The following is a 21,298-nucleotide window of genomic DNA, read 5'->3' as shown; positions in this document are numbered from 1 at the left end:
TTTATTTGAAAGCTCCATTCAAACGCATTAACTGCAGTCGGTAACGATCGCCAGTGATGGTTTCAGATGGTTTAAGGAGTTCATAATAGAGTATCCCACCAGATGCACAACATGGGCTTTGAAGCATGAGTATTTTTTTCGCTGTGGATGGACCTGATTCACCTGGCAGGCTCCAACATTTTCGACGCTTAGGGTTATGATAAAAGGTCCTTTTTTTATCGCCACTGCCAATACAATGCAGAAAACCTTTTCGTTTCTGCCGTTCAAGAAGCATCTCACTCGTCACCAAATGTCTCTCGATATCCCTCTCCTTCAATTGATGTGGCACGCAGTTACCTGCTTTCTGGATCAATCCCATCGCGTGCAAACGTTTAGCGACGGTTGTTCTCTCAACATCCAACTCTTTTGGCATATCATCGAGCGTTCGACATTCGTTTTCATCCAATAATTGTTGTAGTTGGATATCTTCGAATTTTTTCGGTGCTCCTTCGCAATCTTTATCACTCACGTCGAAATTGCCACTTTGGAAGCGTCGAAACCACTCTTTACCAGTTATATTTGATGGAGCGTGATTACCGGATATATTGATGAATAAACGACACGTTGAACGTAGACATTATTGTCGTCAGATAAAAAAGGATCTTTACGCTTCAAACGATTGTCAGATACTGGGAACGAGACCTATATATATATATATATATTATATATATAATTTGAGCGTACACCCTTTCTGGGTGTTTGGCCGAGCCCCTCCTCCTATTTGTGGTGTGCGTCTTGATGTTGTTCCACAAATGGAGGGGCCTACAGTTTCAAGCCGATTCCGCACGGCAAATATTTTTTATGAGGAGCTTTTTCATGGCAGAAATACACTCGGAGGTTTGCCATTGCCTGCCGAGGGGCGACCGCTATTAGAAAAATGTTTTTATTAATTTTGGTTTCACCGAGATTCGAACCAACGTTCTATCTGTGAATTCCGAATGGTAATCACGCACCAACCCATTCGGCTACGGAAACCTCACATATACACCTTCAACCAGTGTTGCCAGTCTATTACAATTTTAATAGATCTATTACATTTGTTCTCAGTTTATTACGCTATTACACTTCATATGAAATTTATTACAATTTCCAATTCTAAGATGAAACAGGAAAAAATTTGTTCATGTTTTAAATTACAATTTCAGCCAAATTTTGAAAAAAATGTTTTATAAAAGACGTATTGGGAAACCTACTTTATCCATCGCTGCTTATGTAAGTCCCATTGTTAACGAGAGAGGGCGAGCAGCAGCCATAAAAGTAAACATGATGTATACTAAAAGGACATATGTCTGGAGATATTTTTGTTTCATTCGCCCTTTTGACAATAATTTCTCCGCTACTGCACATCGTCAATTTTGAATATGTATAACAACACGATACAACACGTTGCAACTTGCAACGTGCGCATTGGCCATAAAGGCTTAAAATATTAAACCCGCTAATGTTGGAAGAATATATGTTAATTAGTGATATCCTGTGTTACTGACTGTGTTATGACATTTATTTGACTCTGCCTTTCTGAATGAGCTTTACTGCTTTGTTAGAAGTTTATTCAGTTCGAGAATTGTCACTGTGATGAGCATGTCAGTGTGATAGTGAGTGTTTTGTTTTCGTTTTAGTCAATTAAATCCTATTGATACATCAGTATGGAAAGGTGAGTGTTTCTGAACATTTTCTCACGTGGAATAATTGCGGATTATTTTTTCAATGGACCATGAACAAGAATTTAATATAAAAGAATATCTACATGTATGTATAAGAAGGAATCCGTATTTTGTTTTGCAGATTTATTATTAAACGAATCTTAGACTTCTGTTAGGTGTTTGGCCGAGCTCCTTTTCCTATTTGTGGTGTGCGTCTTGATGTTGGAGCTTTTTCATGGCTGAAATACACTCGGAGGTTTGCCATTGCCCACCGAGGGGCGACCGCTATTAGAAAAATGTTTTTTTTTTATATTTTTATTTATTTTTTTTTAATTTTGCTTAGACTCCTATTACGGAGTACAGCAATCTATTACTTTTTTGATCATCGCTTTAGTACGCTGCTGCGATTGGTTCTGGCAACACTGCCTTCAACTCACCAATATATTACTAGAGCGAACACAAAAATAGTATCAGCAGCGACACCCCTATTACGAGGGCAGAAACTTATTCCCATGCCCAATAAAAAAAATTATAATATTAAATAAGATGAATTTTGCGTCTCAAAAACGTGAATGAATGATGAATTTTTTAGCCCTGCATTCAGAATATTATAGGTGGTGAAAATATGTGCAAACAAAATTTTAATTTTGTCGGATGGTGTTATATGTTTATCTTAAAGAGTTCTATACCTAAATGTTTAAGAATCATTGAAAATTACTGCAAATTTTACACCAAGCATTAATAGATATTAAGAATTTTGCAAGAATTTGGTTGTAGTATTTTCTTTACGGTTAATAAGTTTTATTGGTAAAATTATGTGATAATGGCAGTTTATCTTACATTATTTCGATAAAATTCCACTTCAGTTGAATTTGGAAATCAAAATTTAATTTACATTGGATTCGAACTTTTATACAAATACTAATATTTAAATTCATAAAATTTTTTATGAAAACACATTAGTATTATTTGATACACTGAAACGTGTTGTACATGTTAGTCTAAAGCAAATATTTTAGTAAATTGGTACAATTAATTTGCAGTCGTCGTATATATGTTGAACATTTTCTTACCCTCTCAACTTTTTTGAGTGTTGGCAATGGTTTTTCAGTTTGTTTTAATTCTCCCCAATTGGGGTCTTCTTCTTCTTTGTCCCATTTTTGATAACGACGTTTTTTGAGCATAGCACGAAAATCCATGCCACTTGAATCCGAAACATACAATTGCATTTCGGCTGAGTCTTCGCCATGTATATTTGAAACAACCACTTTATACTTGCCCTCATCATTGGGCTTACATTTACGCATACAGAGAGTAATAGAATTTGTCTGTCCATCAGTAAGGAATTTAAATCGACCACCCTCGATTATTTCGCTGACGCCTTTATAAAATCTAAATGTTGGCGCTGGGTTGCCTTCAACACCAACAGTCATATAAGCTGTAGAGTCTGGACAGTGTTACATGTAAGGGGGAAAACATATGTATAAATATATGGTACAAATATGTGTGGGCATACATTGGAAAACATTTATAGACATGGAATACGTACAACATATATACATACATACATACGCTTGTAAGACTTATGACGAACTCAAAAATTATTCCTAACCAAATTCTCAATGGAATGTCTAGGCTAGGTACTTAAATGGAATTTTTCATAAGTTGAAGGACTTACTGGACGTCCACTCGCCGATTATCCGAAGAAGTTTTAAGGTTCTAGGGGAAGATTTGGTTGGAAACAAAAATCGGCACACTTTGACTAGGAAAACAGTACAATGGACGGTTCGAACATAGTCGGAGTACATAGTCCTGTTGTCGGAGTAGTAGTAGTAATGACAGAAATATCATAGTAAAGGTTGTGAGAAAACTCTGAATTCATTTTACCCATTTATGCCTGTGACCTTTAAAATATTGTCGAGAAGTCAGTGAAATATTATATGGATTCAATCAGTTTTTCGTGACTTAATACATTTTTGGACCACAGATTAGTCAAAAAACAATGAAACAGAACCACAGGCACGCTAGGGGTTTGATATTATCCGATTATTACCCGATCCGTTTTCCAGTTTTTCAGAAAAAATTAAATTGCTTTTTAAAAACTTGTAACTAAATGAATGCCATTAAATTTCTAGATACTAATAATATGGATCTTTGACCATTTGAATGCCATTTTTTGGAACATTTTCAATAACGAACTAGATTAGAGCACCAATAAATAGAAAAACTTAAAACCTTATAAATTAATCCATACTGATCTGTGCTTAAAGCGAAAAATCAAAGGAGAAAAACTTATACACAGGCATATAACAATTATGAAAGTTCGCATATACGTGTGTATGTACGTATTTATTAATCAGTTTTATTTTAGAATTAAAATTTCTGTAAATAAGTGCAATTATATACATACTTAAATAGTTTATGTTAGAAAACGCTCTACGCACCTTCGACCACGGAATATGATTCCTGTACATCAATAATTTGCGGTGGTCCACCATCGCCGATTTCACGCAATGGCGTAGAAGGTTTATTTATCAAATCTTCCAGATCCTGTACACTTGGGCGACGTACATCAATTGACGTTCTCCGACGCTGTTATTTTCATGGAAACATCACAAATACATATAGAACGGAGCAGGTACACACATATGTATTTAGGAGGCAGAACGGGGTGAATTAAAAAAATAATGAAATTAATGTAAATAATGTAAATAAATAAATACATATGCGCTTACAAAAATAGAATTGTTATATTATATTGAAACAAATGCAAATAAAAGTTATGACGAACAATGCATTACAACTTCATTCTACCGAGGAACCAAAACAATGTTTCTACACTACAAATTAACTATCAAACCCGGCTTTTTTTGTAAATAAATATATATGGAAAAGCATATATGAATGCGGGTGCTTAAAATGAATAAAATTATTTTTCATAAACGTATGCATGTGTATACAGAAAGTAAGTCAATACCAACGAAAGCAATGATAAAAATCACATAATCGTTAAATAAATGTAATAACAAATTAGGCACATTATATGTGTATATACAACATATAAATAGGAGTATATATATAACACACATAAATATTGTATATTGTTAATATATGAAGTAAGTTAGTTTAGGCTTACATATCATTGAAATATAATACAAAGCTAAAATGTGCTAGAATTTACTAAATTTACATAAAATGCTTTCTTATCATAAATAATCGAAAAAGAAATTTAAAGTAAAATGAAAAATATATTTTAAAATTTTGCCACAAATATTTGAATACCCGGATTCCCGAATACTTTTGAGCAGAAGTCTTTCCTTTTTGAATTGTTATTCAGTACATGCATTTCTTAATTCTAATGTTTCTACTATTCATGAAAAGTTTTTTATGCTTAATATTTTAACTTTTCATTAAATATAGTTGTTTGTTGCTGTCGGAATACCTAAAAATGACAATCTGGTATTAATTATTAAATTACTTACATATGTATATTATATAATATATATACAATATCATAAACAAATTTTGAAAAAGAAAATTTATTTATCAAGTGTATAATATCAAGTGTACCGAAAAAACTTAGAAAATAGTTAAATTTACGCCCGTCAAGCTAAAGAATTTCGGAAATAATAAGAGTTTGTAAAAATTGTCTGTTTATTTCCAAAAAGTGCGTTGCAGGTTAACTTTCACTTAGTAAATGACATTAAATTCGATTTTGCAAAAAAATTCATGTAATTATAAAACATAACGTAGAAAAAACATATATGTATGTATGTAATCCGAGCCAATATTTCACATGGTAACACTTCTTACAAAAATTAAAACTTGTTACTGAACCTTTAGCAACTTTCCAAATTGATTTGCTTTCCTTTAATTACAGTCAAAATATCACTTAACTTGCAGTGCCTGGCGGCACTTTTAGAGTTCGGTGCAAAATATTCAGAACAATACCACTAAAATTTATGGAATAGTCGTACATCAGAAGACAGCTTTGGTTTTGTGTCCATCCAAAATATTTTTCTTAGGTTTTTTCGTATTTTATAAAAGTCCTTTACCTCTAAAAAATATACACGGCTATACATATACTCGTACCAGAGAACGCAATTTTATAGAGAAGGTTTAGCCCGTTCCTCATTTTGGGCTCTAACAAAACACGGGTAAGAATTCAACTCAGAAATTACTTCACCACAAGTTAACAGAAGGAAATTAATTAATATGGCTGCCGGAGAGAAATGAAAGGATTTGCCTGCGTACAGAATAGATTTGTTCATTTGATATGTACATATGATTTGTATACATGTTTACATATTAGATTTGTTCTTTTTGGTTTTTTGATGAAAATTGCGCGAAATTGTATGTATGCATGTTTATACAATATATAGTATATTATATATATATATATAATTGGCGCGTACACCTTTTTTGGGTGTTTGGCCGAGCTCCTCCTCCTATTTGTAGTGTGCGTCTTGATGTTGTTCCACAAATGGAGGGACCTAGAGTTTTAAGCCGACTCCAAACGGCAGATATTTTTTATGAGGAGCTTTTTCATGGCAGACATACACTCGGAGGTTTGCCATTGTCTGCCGAGGGGCGACCACTATTACAAAAATGTTTTTCTTAATTGGTGTTTCACCGAGATTCGAACCTACGTTCTCTCTGTGAATTTCGAATGGTAATCACGCACCAACCCATTCGGCTACGGCGGTCGACAATATATGTACCTATATTAGCACAGGACAAATACAAGTCCCAATACAATATATATTAGCATAGGACAAATGTACATACATTAAGGTTTAAATTCTTCAAGCATATCAAATTAATAGTCCTCATAGAGAAATGATTCAGGCACACAGGAAGATGCAAATACAAACATGGGAATTTATATTTATATGCGCATATATATCGAGAATGATAGAAACAAGATTGCGCCCATCAGAGAGTGCGTGACGTCACTTTTGCCAAGCTGTGCAGTGTTGCCAACCATTTGCTCTTCACAATAAATTTAGTGCTTTTTTCTACCCAAAATGCGAAAAATTTTAAGTTTGGTGTTTGTTTCTAATTTAAAGCTACCGAAATTGTAAGTTGAAAAAAGGTATTATTAAACAAAAATAAATATGTTAAAAAAGGTCACTCTGAGATATTAGAGTGTATTCATAGTAAAAATAAGCAACAAAATACCAGACAATACTGAAGAAACAACAACGACATTTTTACAAAAACAGTGCTTTATCTTGTTACATAACCTCAAATATAGCAAATAAGTCATTCCCTTAACAAAAGAGTTTATTTTAAATTGTACATAACCATAACACATTTATTAAAAAAAAACGATCATTTTAAAGACAATTTCTCACGCATACAAGTTATTTAAGTAATTCAATAAAACTTTGGTAATTTATTTTCTTTAAATGGGCATTTTAGTGCGTTTTTATATCCAAAGCTAGGCAACACTGCAGTGGCGAGGGAGAGATTTGACTGCTGAAAGGAGAAGAACACCAACAATAACCGCAATCGGGAGCAATGCGACCAGATGTTAAAAAAATAAAAGCTACATAAAACTGAGCGAATTATTGAACTAATTTAAAAAAAATGTAAATTATACAAAATTTTAAAGCAGAGTCTGAGTTTTTGTAGTTTATTCTTTGAATACTTACAAGTAACTGACAATGAGTTCAAAAAATGGAATGTAATATAATAAGTGGAATGTGGAATGTAGAACAATTCAAGGATGTATCAAAAAGTATTAGTATGCAAATATATATATATAATACTAAAGACTACGTTGGTAGTGAAAACTACTTCGTTGCGCCAACACCTCCCCTCGAAGTAGTAAGACTATTCGTCATTCCTAGTGCTGTTGAACATTTACAATGTTTAACGCTGCTTAAACTTTTTGTTAGGACGTCTGCTGGCATGTCTTCAGTCGGCGTGTACATAAGCGCGATCTTTCCGCTGTGATAACATTCTTTGACGAAATGATGACACACGTCGATATGTTTCGTACGAGAGCTGTAGCCCAAGCCCTGAATGAGCTTTTGCGCGCTTTGGCTATCGTTGAACAATGTTACCTTTTCATATGATATGCCTAAGTCTTTTAAAGTGCCTAGAAGATACATAGCTTTTTTCGTCGCTTCTGTCATAGCCACGTATTCAGCTTCAGTACTGGAAAGTGCAACGGTACGTTGTTTACGCGCCTCCCAGCTCACTGATGCGCCCGCCAATACGAACACGTATCCGCTATATGAACGCCTATCTATCAAATTCGCACCCCAGTCTGCATCGACCACGCCGTAAAGTGTTTTATTGTTCTTTGTGTAAAGAAGACCATCATAGTCTCTGGTACCTTTTAAATATCGTAGAATTCGCTTTGCAGATGCTCAGTGTTGCACGTTGTAGTTTGTATTAAATTGGCTCATATAATTTACTGCAAAAGCTATGTCTGGTCTTGTTGTAACTGCTAAGTATATGAGGGCGCCTATTAACCTTTGATAGGGATACTTTGCCATAGCTTCTTCATCGACTTTGGTTGGTTTTTCAATTTTAAAATTTATCTCCAAGGGCGTTTTTGCTGGTTTACATTCGGACATTTTGAAGCGATGTAATATTGTTTGAATATAAGCTTGTTGCGTCAAAAGTACTTGGTGTGATTCCATTTTTTGGTGGAATTCAATGCCCAGACAACATTTTACCAGGCCAATATCTTTCATCTCAAAAGATTCGCTTAATGCCTTTTTTATACTTGTGAGCCACATATTGTCGTTTGACGCTAATAACAAGTCATCAACATATATAGTAATAATTAATATTTGTTTACCTTTTTGTTTAGTAAAAAGACATGTATCTTGCGTCGAAGCCTTCAAACCCAGCTGCTTTAATTTAGCTGTAAAACGATTATACCACATTAAGCCGGACTGTCGAAGTCCATATAAAGCTTTCTTCAATAAACATACAGGATTCTGCTTCTGCAACACTGATAATCATTTGTCAGGAGTCTTTTCGACGTTTTTACTATGCTTTGTCACACCCTGAGAACCCACTGGTTTACCTGATTTTACTTTGTTTAAAACTTCAGCTAGCATTTCGGGAACTTCCATATACACAGCTTCCTCAAGCTCTCCATTGAGATATGCAGTGACCACGTCCATTTGGTGAATTTCAAAATCCATTTCAGGTGCTAGCGCTGCAAGTAAACGTATTGACGTATAGCGCGCGACCGGTGAGTAGGTGTTGTGAAAATCCTCTCCTTGACGTTGAGCGTAACCCTTGGCTACGAGTCGCGCTTTTTTTTACCATTTTTACCAAACGGCTTCCGACTACTTTGCATTGGTTGGGTTTCTCGACGATGTCCCAAGTCCCGTTTGAAATTAATGCCAAATATTCATCCTCAATAACCTTTTCCCATTCTACTGCATCACCGCTAATATTCGCTTCGGACCAACTTAAAGAAGTTTCATCTATGCTAACCCACACCGATTCGAATTTCTACTTTATCGTCTTCATGGTCAATGTCAAAATTATTTTCTACAGATATGCCTTTAGATTGTTGGTAAATCTTTTTCGGTCTTCCCCGCAAACCTGTCTTTATATTTTTCGGACGACCTTTACCGCGATTAGTATTCGTTTCAATAAATTCGTTGTTGCATGGTTCCACTTCACTCGTTGCGTCGTCACTGTCTTGTGGTGGTACCGATATTTTATTCGGATTAGCTTCAATCTCGATAGTGTCACTTTCTAATTCAAATATTTCTTCATATTCGTTTTTAAACCCGGGTGCGTCTATAAATTTCACATCACGACTAATTATTATGTTTCTTTTGTCTTTTGACCATAAACGGTAAGCTTTAGATTCTGATGAATAACCCAGAAATACATATTGTTCAGATCAAGACTCGAATTTAATTTTTGACTTTTGTTTATTTAACACATAAGCTTTTGAACCAAACACTTTGAAGTGAGTCAAAGTGCTTCTGCTAGGAACGAAGAAGGAACACCAGCTTGCTTCATTAGGCACCTAGTCATCCCTACAAGTGTTCTATTCTTGCGTTCAGCTACTCCGTTTTGCTGTGGAGTGTGCGGTGTCGTTAAACGTCGTTTTATCCCGTGCTTTTGTAAATATAAGTCGAACTCTCGATTGCAATATTCGCGCCCGTTATCGGATTGTAGCGCCTTTACTTTTTTGCCTGTAAATGTCTCTGCCGCATTTTTGAAATTTTTAAAAGCTTCTAGCACATCGGATTTTTGTTTAGTAAAGAAAATTTCACACCAGCGCGATTTATCGTCAATAAATGTTACAAAATAGTTTTTACCACCATTCGAGGTACACTGAATTGGACCACACACGTCACTGTGCACTATTTCAAGTATTTCTTCAGTACGATTGCGGGTACTTTTCGGAAAAGTCGTACGTGTTTGCTTTTCACTCGTACAAGCCAATAACTTATCTTTCGTATTTATTTTCAGTCCATGCACATCACCGTTTTTTGCCATTTCCTTTAAGTCACGTTCACTCAGACGGCCCATTCGACAGTGCCATAGATCTATTTCACTTTTGGTTTGAAATATAAATGCACTCTTTTTAAGATTTTTCATAAAGTATAAATTGCCACTTCGTTCTACAGTGAACAAGACGTTTTCGTTTTCATCAATAACAATTGCATTGCTTTTGCGAAAATGTACTTCATACCCCTTATTTGTCATTTTCGATACCTATAGCAAATTAGTGCGCAAATCTGATGCATAGAGTACGTCTTTTAAGGTTATATTCCTTTCGCAACCTTTTTCGTTTACTTTTACTTGTACGTCACCAGCACCAGTAATATTTGTATAGTTTTTGATAGCTAAATTTAACACTTGATTTAGTTCTACCATCTCAACAAAATTGTTTTTGTCAGCACTCATATGGGAAGTACACCCACTGTCCAAACACCAGCTGTCATTTCCATTTGGACACAAAAAAACAGTTTCTGTTGCTCTTAAGGAGGAGTTTGTCTCTTTTTTTGTTGGCTCTTTGATTGTTTTGATTTTTTGAACGACACTCTTTTGCATAATGTCCGCTTTTGCCACACTTGTAACAACAAAAATTTCGTTTAGTTTCTGCGTGTTTTCCGCCGTTACACCGATCGTTATTATTTCTGTTCTTGTCATACACATTTGTTCTTTGCTTATTTTTTACGTATAAAGCATCACTCTCGCTTCGCTCATTTTTTGCTTTTCGTGATTCCCACTCTTCTAATATTTTTACACGCAACACTTCGGGCTTTGGCAAGAATGTTTCATATGAGTCCGGTAAACTGTACAATAGCAAAATTGCAAGTGATTCATCACCGATTTCAACGACAATCTCTTTCAGTTTCGCGACCGCATCAAAAAAGTCATTTAGATGGTTTCTTATCAATTCACCCTCTTTCATACGTGAGAGCGCAACTCTTTTCAACAATGTCGCCTTTCGATCGGGGCCTTTCGACTCGAACGTCGTTTGTAATTTTTGCCACATTTTCTGTGAACTTGTACATTCAGAAATTAGATTTAATTCTGTTGAACCCATTGCTGATGATGTCGGCGCATGCTTTTTCGTTATGTGTTTTCCACAAAGCTGCGGCTGCTCTGTCAGCCGGACACTCATTATTCCCGTTCACATATGCCCATAAATCGTTTTTAATTAAAACCGCACGCATATGCAGCTTCCAAGTGTCGTAATTATCCGCATTCAGCGGTTCGATACGAACGACTCCCGCCATGCTCGCAATTTTCCCGAAATTTCTTTTCGAAATTTTTACTACGCGTGTTGCCGGAAAACTTTTCGTTTTCTTTTTATTTCTCGCCGCAGAAAATCAAGCTTATTTTAGTTTGAACTGTTATATAATAGGACTATGAATAAGTTCGTGCGGTTTTTTTTCGAAATTTGAAACTTTATTGACGTAAAATGGTTACAAATTTAATATTCAAAGTATTGTCCATCGCTTACTACTACTTTTTCCCATCTTTCTGGCAATTCACGGATTCCCTTTGTGAAAAATTCGGTCGGTTTTGCCGCAATCCACGAATCGATCCATTTTTTGACTTCATCGTAATTACGGAAGTGCTGGTCAGCCAGGCCATGTTGCATCGATCGGAAGAGATAGTAATCGGATGGCGCAAGGTCTGGACTATACGGCGGGTGGGGTAGGACATCCCATTTGAGCGTTTCTAAGTATGTTTTGACCACTTGTGCAACATGTGGCCGAGCATTGTCATGTTGCAAAATAACTTTGTCGTGTCTATCGGCGTATTGCGGCCGTTTTTCTCGCAGTGCTCGGCTCAAACGCATCAATTGTCGTCGGTAGACATCCCCCGTAATCGTTTCATTCGGTTTCAGTAGCTCATAATACACAACACCCAGCTGGTCCCACCAGATACACAGCATAACCTTCAGGCCATGAATATTCTGCGCCGACGTCGATGTTGAAGCATGGCCAGGGTATCCATACGTTGCCCGACGTTTTGGATTGTCGTAATGGACCCACTTTTCATCGCCAGTCACAATTCGATGCAAAAAACCCTTTCTTTTGTGCCGTTGAAGCAGTTGTTCGCATGCCATAAAACGGCGTTCAACGTCTCTTGGCTTCAATTCATACGGCACCCAATGGCCTACCTTTCGGATCATTCCCATGGCTTTTAAACGTTTGGAAATGGTTGATTGATCAACTCCCAAAGTTTTTGCAACCTCTTCTTGCGTTTGAGCCGGATCTTGATCGAGCAATTCCTCCAATTCGGTATCCATGAACTTTGGCGGCGCACCCTCGCGTTCTTCGTCTTCCAAGCCAAAATCACCACTTTTAAAGCGTGCAAACCACTTCTGGCACGTTCGCTCAGCTAGAGCATGCTCACCATAAACTTCCACCAAGATACGATGACTTTCGGCTGCTTTTTTCTTCATATTAAAATAATGAAGAAGAATTCCCCGCAAAAACACATTATTTGGCACGAAATTCGACATTTTCAAGTGTGGTAAAAATATTGTTGTTTACGCTTCAAATAAAAAACTTATACTGACGTTTGTGCCTTACGACAGTAGCTCTCCAATGAATGTTTGGAAATGTGGATCGATGGAATAATAATCAAGTTACGCCATCTGTTGTAAAACCGCACGAACTTATTCTTTACGATGGGTCTGGGCCCATAACCTTGTAAAGCAGAGTTTGAGTTTTTGTAGGTTATTCTTTGAATGCTTACAAGTAACTGACAATGAGTTCAAAAAATGGAATGTAATATAATAAGTGGAATGTGGAATGTAGAACAATTCAAGGATGTATCAAAAAGTATTAGTATGCAAATATATATATATAATACTAAAGACTACGTTGGTAGTGAAAACTACTTCGTTGCGCCGACACCAAATTATAAACATTGCATTAGAACAGGCTAGAAAAATGCCATGGAGAAAGAACTAAAACTCCGAGACTAAATAACAAACAAAAAAATGCTAAATAAAATTGCGAAAATGGTAATCTGGCCATACTGGTGTTGAAACGACGTAACTCATTGTCAAATTCGATGAGAGCAAAGTGACGGTACCACGATAGGCGCCATCTGATTATTCTTTCCCTCATGCATATATATATACTGTGTGTATGTATGTGCACTTCCCACCGAAAAAAATATTACGATTTCTAACAACTTCTCTTCAAATACTCAAATTTCAGAGTAAGTTTCTATCCTTGCAGATATACGCATATGTTTTTGTGCATTTTTTATCAATTGAATAACCAGAGAACGTTAATGTATAGAGAAGTCTCAATGACAGGAACGTATGGAATTTTGAGGAGTACTCGTTTTGCGAAGACTAATGACCACAGATACATTTTTCACCAAAAGTTAACAGTATGGGACTGAATTATGTAAATTTAGCAGCAGTCGATAAGAATTTGTTGGTGATTGGAAGCAAAGAATGTTAGGTAGCTTTTTAATATGTCCTACATATTTATTTAAATTTTTCATCCAAAATTATATACATATACAGGTATTATGTCTGTCTGTCTATAGAAAACCCCTCATTGCCAGGCACACAAGAAGATGGCATACGCAAATTTAAATACATATGTATGTGAATTTATATACATATACGCACATACAATATATGATGTGTGTATGTACTATATGTGGACCTCCCACAGCAAAAAAGTATTGCGGTAAAACTTCTCAAGAAAACCAGTGCACATTCATAGGCACAGCATTGTATGTACAGTAACCTTCAAATATGTACAGTAACCTTAAAATGCTGACATTTCAGAGTAAGTTTCTAACTTTGCAGCTAGATACATATGGCTTTGTGTGCTTTTTATCAATTGAAGAACTACATACGTACTATACTAGTTAACTATTTACCTACTATCAGAGAACATAAAATAATTGTTTCGAAATTTTCTCTCAGTATTGAAATGCCCAATACAGGACTTTTTTATAAGCTACTAATGTTGTTTTCTGCAACTTACTGTATGCTCATGCGCGCACTTGACGCACAGCAGCTGCGGTTGTCGAGCATGTAGAAAGTCATATTTACATACATATATTGACTTGACAAAAAATTAAGATTTACCAAATATTGGCAAATAATCCTACGCGAAATATTCCAATATTGACTATTTTCGAATGACAATGAAAGTACTTTGCTCGTAAAAATATGAGCTCGAACTTATCAATGAATTTGTTTTTGTTGCACTTTGCAATATTTGAAACTGTTCAGCGCCGCCACGGGTAAATAATCATGGCCGCTACTGCTGCGCCTATGAATACATTTTGTTCTTGTAGTCGCTAGGCTTAAAATTTTAGTTTTGGAAACATATCGCACTTGTTACGTTAAAGCGTAACAACTCAAAAAGAAAAGGAAAAGAGTAACCACTCAAAAATTTGTTATTTTAGCGCAACTACTAAACAAATAAGAATGAAACAACCGTTATATTGTTTTTAATGATATTTTCGTGCAATTACATATTTTTCCCCTTGTAATACCTATATTATTAATATTTACGGAAACAGTTTTTCGTCTCTACTGAAAATGTTCAGATTTTGAGTTGTTACGCTTTAACGTAACAAGTGCGATATGTACGCATGTAGAGGCATAAAGTGAGTGTGTGCTGTTATATTGTATGTACATACATATGTATACATGAATATGCATTGTTTTGCTTAGTATAGAAACATCTACATACGTACATACGTTGTCCCAACATACATACAACCCCTGCCGGTTAGGGGTTAGTATTTGCCCGCGGTAAGGGATGCCTGTCGTAGGAGGCGACTAAAATCCACAACTCAGTCTACATATTACTATTATTACTAAATGGAGACAAAAAAAAACCACAAACACAAATACAAACATAAAACTTACAACAGCAAGCGCTAATAATAGCGAAAAAAAGTACCAGCAACAGCGGATATGAGAAGGATAGTGAAATCATATTAGCAGAGAATGCTGGGAAAGGGAAAGATCCCTTCAAGAGAAGCCACAAAATGGCAAGATCGCCGACTCGCCCAACTACACCCATTATATCCGATGGCTGTTCCGTCAAGAATGTGCGATGCTTTTAAAGGAAGCATCCTCACCCCATGCACGCCCATAGACAAAGATATCGGTACTGCATCCAAGGATAAGGAGCCTAAAGATAATGATGCATATGGGAATTTGAGAAGTAAAATTGCCGAACTAATTGACATGATGGAGACATTGAAAGACCTGGCAATTAAAATACAGCAGCTACACAAAGAGGCGTTAATTAATAAGGACGCTGAAGCACCAATAGTGGTAATGCAGGCCACGAAAGGAGTGCAGACAGATGGCATGCCTCGTACCAAGCAGGGAAAAAATGCCAAAAATGTGAAAGCTCAGCAACCTGCATTGGGCAAGGACGGTAGCAGAGTAAGTAGACAGCATAGTTCTATAACTAGCAAAGCAACAGAAGCTGAAAGGACAGCAAGCGAACGGCACACGGAGAGTCATGCTGTGATAAATGACTGGCGACTTTTGGAACGCAAAAACACAGTCAAGAGTCCGCGCAAGCTAGCACAAGGACGTCCCGACGCGCTAATCAATTTCAAAACCGGAGAGAAGGCATATGCTGATATCCTAAAATCAATTAAAGGCAAGCCTGAGCTGAAAGAGCTGTGGGAAAGCGTCAACAAACTCAGAAGAACGGCGAAAGGGGAACTTCTGATTCAGCTGATAAATGGTGCTAGTAACCAAACCGAAAAATTTAGAGAGCAGGTAGAAAATATGCTGACTGATTCGGCGAGTTTGAAAAGCCTGCGTGAACAAACCGCTATCGAATGAAGAGATCTGGAAGAAACGGCTACCAAAGATGAGGTCATACAAGCAGTGAAGGAACAATTCCCAGAAATTCATGTATTAACAGATACCACAGTTAAGTCCATGCGGGTACTTCGAGATAACACGCAAGTAGCGACTCAAGTACTGCCTACCAAGCATGCAAGGAAATTGCTACAAGTAGGTAAACTAAAGGTGGGATGGGTACGATGCCGAATATGGGAAAAGGCAACGCTAACGCGATCTTATCGGTGTCTGGAATTTGATCATGTTGCGAAATCATGCCAAAACACAGCCAGAGGTAAAATGTGCTTAAGATGCGGAACTAAAGGACATATCGCGAAAACATGCACTGCAAATCCAAGCTGCTCTGTGTGTGAAATCAAGGGGCTTAGCGAAACAGAGCACATTCTTTCAAATGTTGGATATATAAGAAAACGATTAACAAGATGATTAAGTGTCTGCGAGTCTAAGAGCGAACCGTACCGCATCAAATCAGATAGCAACCGGGGGGCATCTGATGCAAACGGCAACGCAGCCATAATGAACTGCGGCAACTACTTCTTTGAGATTCAGTCCCAGAAATATAACGGATTCGTAATCGCCAAAATAAAGGGCATTTTCTTTTGTAGCTGCTATATTTCCCCTACTGAATGGGGCTGCTCGGTAACAACACAAAGGGGAGCAGCACTACTGGAGGCCTTTGGTAGTCTAGACCTAGTGCTACTAAATCGGGGCAATAAGAGTACCTTCGACAATGGCAGAGGCAGATCTACCATAGACCTTACCTTTGCTAGTCCAACAATAGCTAGAACAGCACGATGGGATGTGTCTGAGAAGGATACATATAGTGACCATAAGATGATCCTGTTCGAATGGAGCCCTACACAACGATTTCAAATGCGAAAACACGTCGAAAGAGTACAAAAACGAAGTTGGAAAACCAGCAACTTAGACGAAGAAATGCTCTTGTACTTTCTAGAGAAAATAGAGGAAGCTAGAGGCACAGCAAACCAGCAAGCCAACTTATAATACGCCAACCATCAGTTACGAGCGATGCTGCAATGACTCGTATATGCCAAGGAAACGGGAAAGCACTCGATTATTGCTAGAACGACGACATCGCGCTTTTGAGAAGCGAATGCCTCAAATTGCGGAGAAGGCATCAGCGCAAAAGAAATAGGCCAGAGGGGGAACAGCTGTGGGCAGAATACAAAGCCAAACACCTAGCAAGCCAAGGTGTACTCTCTATCAGAAGGGTTTTCACTGATAACGAAGGCGAAGTGCCCGAAGTAGACCTCAACGAACTAGAACTGGCCTGCAAACTAATTAAATTGCAAAAAGCAGCGGACATTCGTGGAATCCCTAACACCGTAGTGAAAAAAGCACTGTAAGTTAGACCAGAAGTTTTTCGAATCATGTACACAACATGCATTAAAAACGCAGTTTTCCTGCAAAATGGAAACAACAGCGACTATTGCGAATATTGCGTAGTAGTGACTCTGGACGTTAAAAATGCGTTCAAAATGGCCAAATGGGACCAAATACTGATGCCACTTTTGAGTATGAATGTGCGGAATGATCTGATATGATACAAACGTGGGTCCCAAAAGCTATAAGGTAACTGGAGGAGTTCGCCAAGGCTCTGTTCTAAGCCCGGCACTGTGGAATATCATGTATGATGGAGTGCTACGCGTTGAACAGCATGAACAAGCCAGCATTGTTGGGTACGCAGATGACCTAGCTGTGGTAGTTGTAGGGAAAACGCTAAAATAGGTCTCTCTCATCAATAAAATTAAGCAATGGTTACAATCGTCTGGGCTAAAACTAGCAGACCATAAGACCGAACTGGTTCTCAGAAGTTCTAGGCGAAAGGTGAAAACATTCAATTACGGTTGGTGGTCACAATATAACATCAACAGATACCATAAAATGTTTAGGGGAAATGATCGACAGAAGGCTCAATTTTAAAAAGCATATGGAATACGCAAGCTCCAAAGCTGCAAAATCCTGCGCGGCTTTATCGCGACTAATGCCCAATGTGGGTGGACCAAGGCAACAAATGAAGGCATTGTTAGCAAGCATCTGCAACTCGATCCTGTTTTACGCTGTGGAAGTGTGGGGCGACGCAGTGAAATATCCCAGCTATTTTAGACAGGCTAAACGGGTGTGCAGATTATGCAAGCTCAGAATCATTAGACGTTATAGGACCATATCTGCCGAAGCAGCAGGGGTAATAGCAGGCAGAATCCCCATTGATATAAAGGTAAAATGCATGAAACAAAAAGACCAGCATGCAGAAAACGCGTGGGTATCTGGTGACAAAGCCTCACTGAGGGACACCCTACAGAGGATCGATGATACCGCTCTGCAAAACTGGCAGACCAAATGGAACGATAGTGGGAAGGGAAGAACCACTTTCACTATGATCCCCGACATACAGAAATGGATCCGGAGAACATATGGAAACGTTATCGTCATGCTGACACAGTTTTTAACTGGGCATGGCTGTTTCAGGCAGTATTTGTACAAATACAATCACACAGACTCCCCATTCTGCCTATACTGCCAAGAACAACATGAAACGCCTGAGCATGCCCTGTTGGAGTGCTCTAGATTTGATGGGGAACGAAGCATGTGCCGCTCAAATATCGGCGAGAGCATGACAGCTGCTAGCCTAGTACAATGTATGCTGGAATCCGAAGAAACGTGGAACTATGGTTGTAACGTAGCCTCAACAATTATGCGAAGGCTGAGAGATGATGATAATGAACGCAGACAAATGAGTGAATAAACACATCCTGCCCCCTCGAAGGAATATCTTAACTGGTAATACCGAGGGGAAAAGCAGAACAGCAAGGCGATGGGGTGGCTTAGTCCGCAGGCACTACGAAACTCAGTTCAAAAGAGCCGGGGAATATCGCATGTGAATCGGGCATACGTATGACAAAACAAAAAACATACATATGTATGTATGTACATATATGTAAACGCATATGGCTTAGATGAGTTTTTTTGCATATGTATATTATGTTTGTCTATTTGCTCTTTAATTCTTTATATGTAGATATGCATATGAGCTGTGTTATGAGGCAGGTCAAGGTTTTTTTCTGCCCACATAAATATGGATTGTAGATGTTATATGTATTCAACACTTTGTAGTATATGAATATACATAATAAATAATTTAAAAATTACAACATATTGTTGAATACTAACCCTTGATGTAAATGATTAGTTTACAAAGTTGATTTTTTATGTGGATATTTTGAAATAATGTGGATGATACCCTTAATATCAATACAATTTAGTTAATTAGATACTTAAAATTTCACATTCATGCATGCATATACTTTGAATTAATTTATTCATCTCACAAGAAATATTTCATTTGCGCATGCAAAGTGGCGACGGCAAATAAGCATGAAAGAAAAATGCAAAAGTCTGCTGTTATTTTAATTTGCCTAACATTAAATCATGGCATTCTATATTTCAATGAAAACGCTATATTAATTCTGTAGACTACCCTCCCCTATGTTAACTTTTCCAAGCCCTTGGTGAAATAATAAAAATTTTTTAACCGCGTTTTGTTAGCATTTGACATTTAACCTGCCCATTCGTTCCTGAGCCTCCGCTATGAATTTACGTTCTCTTCATATATGTATGTATAATACTATAATACTATGCACGGCTGCATGCACTTGCCAAAGCAAAAATATTACGATTCCCTAAAATATCTCAAGAAATCCAGCGCACTAGACATTGCATTGTGCCAAAAATTATGAATTATGAAGCGTCAACAAAATTGTTTCATAATTTACAACTTTTAAGGTCTTTAAACCACTTTTTAGGTCTTTTCTATGAAGTAGTACATTATTATTCGATATGTGGTTTTTAATGTTTAAGAGGAAAAGTATGTAGTACATTTTACAAATAAAAAATACATATTGACTGAATAATATGAGTTTAACAATTTGCAGCGTTGGTCTCTGTTGTTATGAACAGCGCTGCACATCTCGCAGAAGCTTCAATATAGCGGAATATTTGGCACATTGGGCTTCATCCGAAGGCTGAATATGTACACTCTGATTTCAGTGTACGTTTCTAATTTTGGAGATATATGCATATATTTTTGTCATCGTTGAGAAAAATTGGCATATGGGCGGCTCAATTTATGAATGAAAGTGTTTTGCCCATAGAAATATGAGCTCGACCTTATCAATGAATTTGTTTTTGTTGTGCTGTACAAGTGTTTTGTGCGTGCGGTTATAAGTACATGCATATGTGTATACTTATAAGCATTGTTTTGCTGGAAGTTCAGAATTCAAATATGCACGTTCATAGGCTAGGGCATCAAGTGTGCATTCGCACATGCAAATATGTATGTATGTACATGCATATACAAAAGATAATTGTTTTAGCATTTGTTTGGCAGGAATTCGATTACTCGGGTATTTACGCCCTAATTATTGTATGTAAATATGATAAGGCGATTCCTCGAGAGGTAGGTCATGGTTGCTTCAATGCATACATATGCGTGCAACACTATATTTATTAAAGATACAATTGAACTTAGTTGTCCCAGATGCAAATACGTTTCCTTGAATTTTTCTTTTAGAAGATGTATACATATATATTAAACCCTGTAATAAAATTTAAATTGAAAAGAATTTCGTTTGTCAAAGGAACAAATAAATGCATGTTCAAATGCCGTCGGCAATTTGATTTCATACAGAAACTAAAACCTGTGCAGGGCTACTGTAATCGGCTCTGCTAAGAAGGGGAAGCCCCGCTGTCGCGTTAGGTGAGGTGAAAAAGTCTTCGCAGTTAAAGTTCATTTTCGATAATTCACACTATTCGTAGCTCGTGAGACTTCTACATATGATTAACGTTCTCTGGTAATGCCTAAAGCAGTGTTGAGTTTAAAAGACGAAGTTAATGTCATTGAAATTCATAAAAATGTAAGACTTAGTGTACACGAGTTGGGAAAGAAATGTAAGATCAGCAAAACTCAACCTGCTGCATCACCGAAAACAAAGACCAAGTTTTACGTTTGTGGAACACTCATGTCAAATCGGAGAGAAAAAGGATATTAATAAATTGTGCTACATATGATTTGTGAAGGCACGAAATACAGTAATTTCTGTGTCAAGCACACTTATAAGGAGCAAACCTACAGAAATTTCAGTGCGACTCAATTACAATGATTTTAGTTCATTGTCCATTAAGATGATGTCAAAAGTTTTACCGAAAAGGTACTATATTTGATTGAAGGATATGATTCGCTAAACATTTATAATGCAGATGAAACTGG

At 37.0% G+C, this 21,298-nt stretch overlaps 1 protein-coding gene across 13 annotated transcripts in view; it reads right to left on the bottom strand.

Moving 5' to 3' along the window:
- The window catches only part of LOC129250836 (twitchin), a 241,501-nt gene that overhangs the window by 46,065 nt on the left and 174,138 nt on the right, over nt 1-21,298 (bottom strand). For all 13 annotated transcript variants that reach the window (XM_054890420.1, XM_054890419.1, XM_054890423.1 and 10 more), the window contains 2 exons: nt 4,127-4,274; nt 2,756-3,129 (listed from right to left, as the gene is read on the bottom strand). In XM_054890420.1, the coding sequence (XP_054746395.1) occupies nt 2,756-3,129; nt 4,127-4,274 (522 nt within the window). The remainder of the gene's footprint in view (nt 1-2,755; nt 3,130-4,126; nt 4,275-21,298) is intronic.

This window comes from Anastrepha obliqua, chromosome 6 (genome assembly GCF_027943255.1).
Source record: "Anastrepha obliqua isolate idAnaObli1 chromosome 6, idAnaObli1_1.0, whole genome shotgun sequence".
Taxonomy (NCBI): Eukaryota; Metazoa; Arthropoda; class Insecta; order Diptera; family Tephritidae; genus Anastrepha; species Anastrepha obliqua.
The sequence above is the reverse complement of the archived record's forward strand: the minus strand, read 5'-3'. Positions and strand labels throughout refer to the sequence as shown.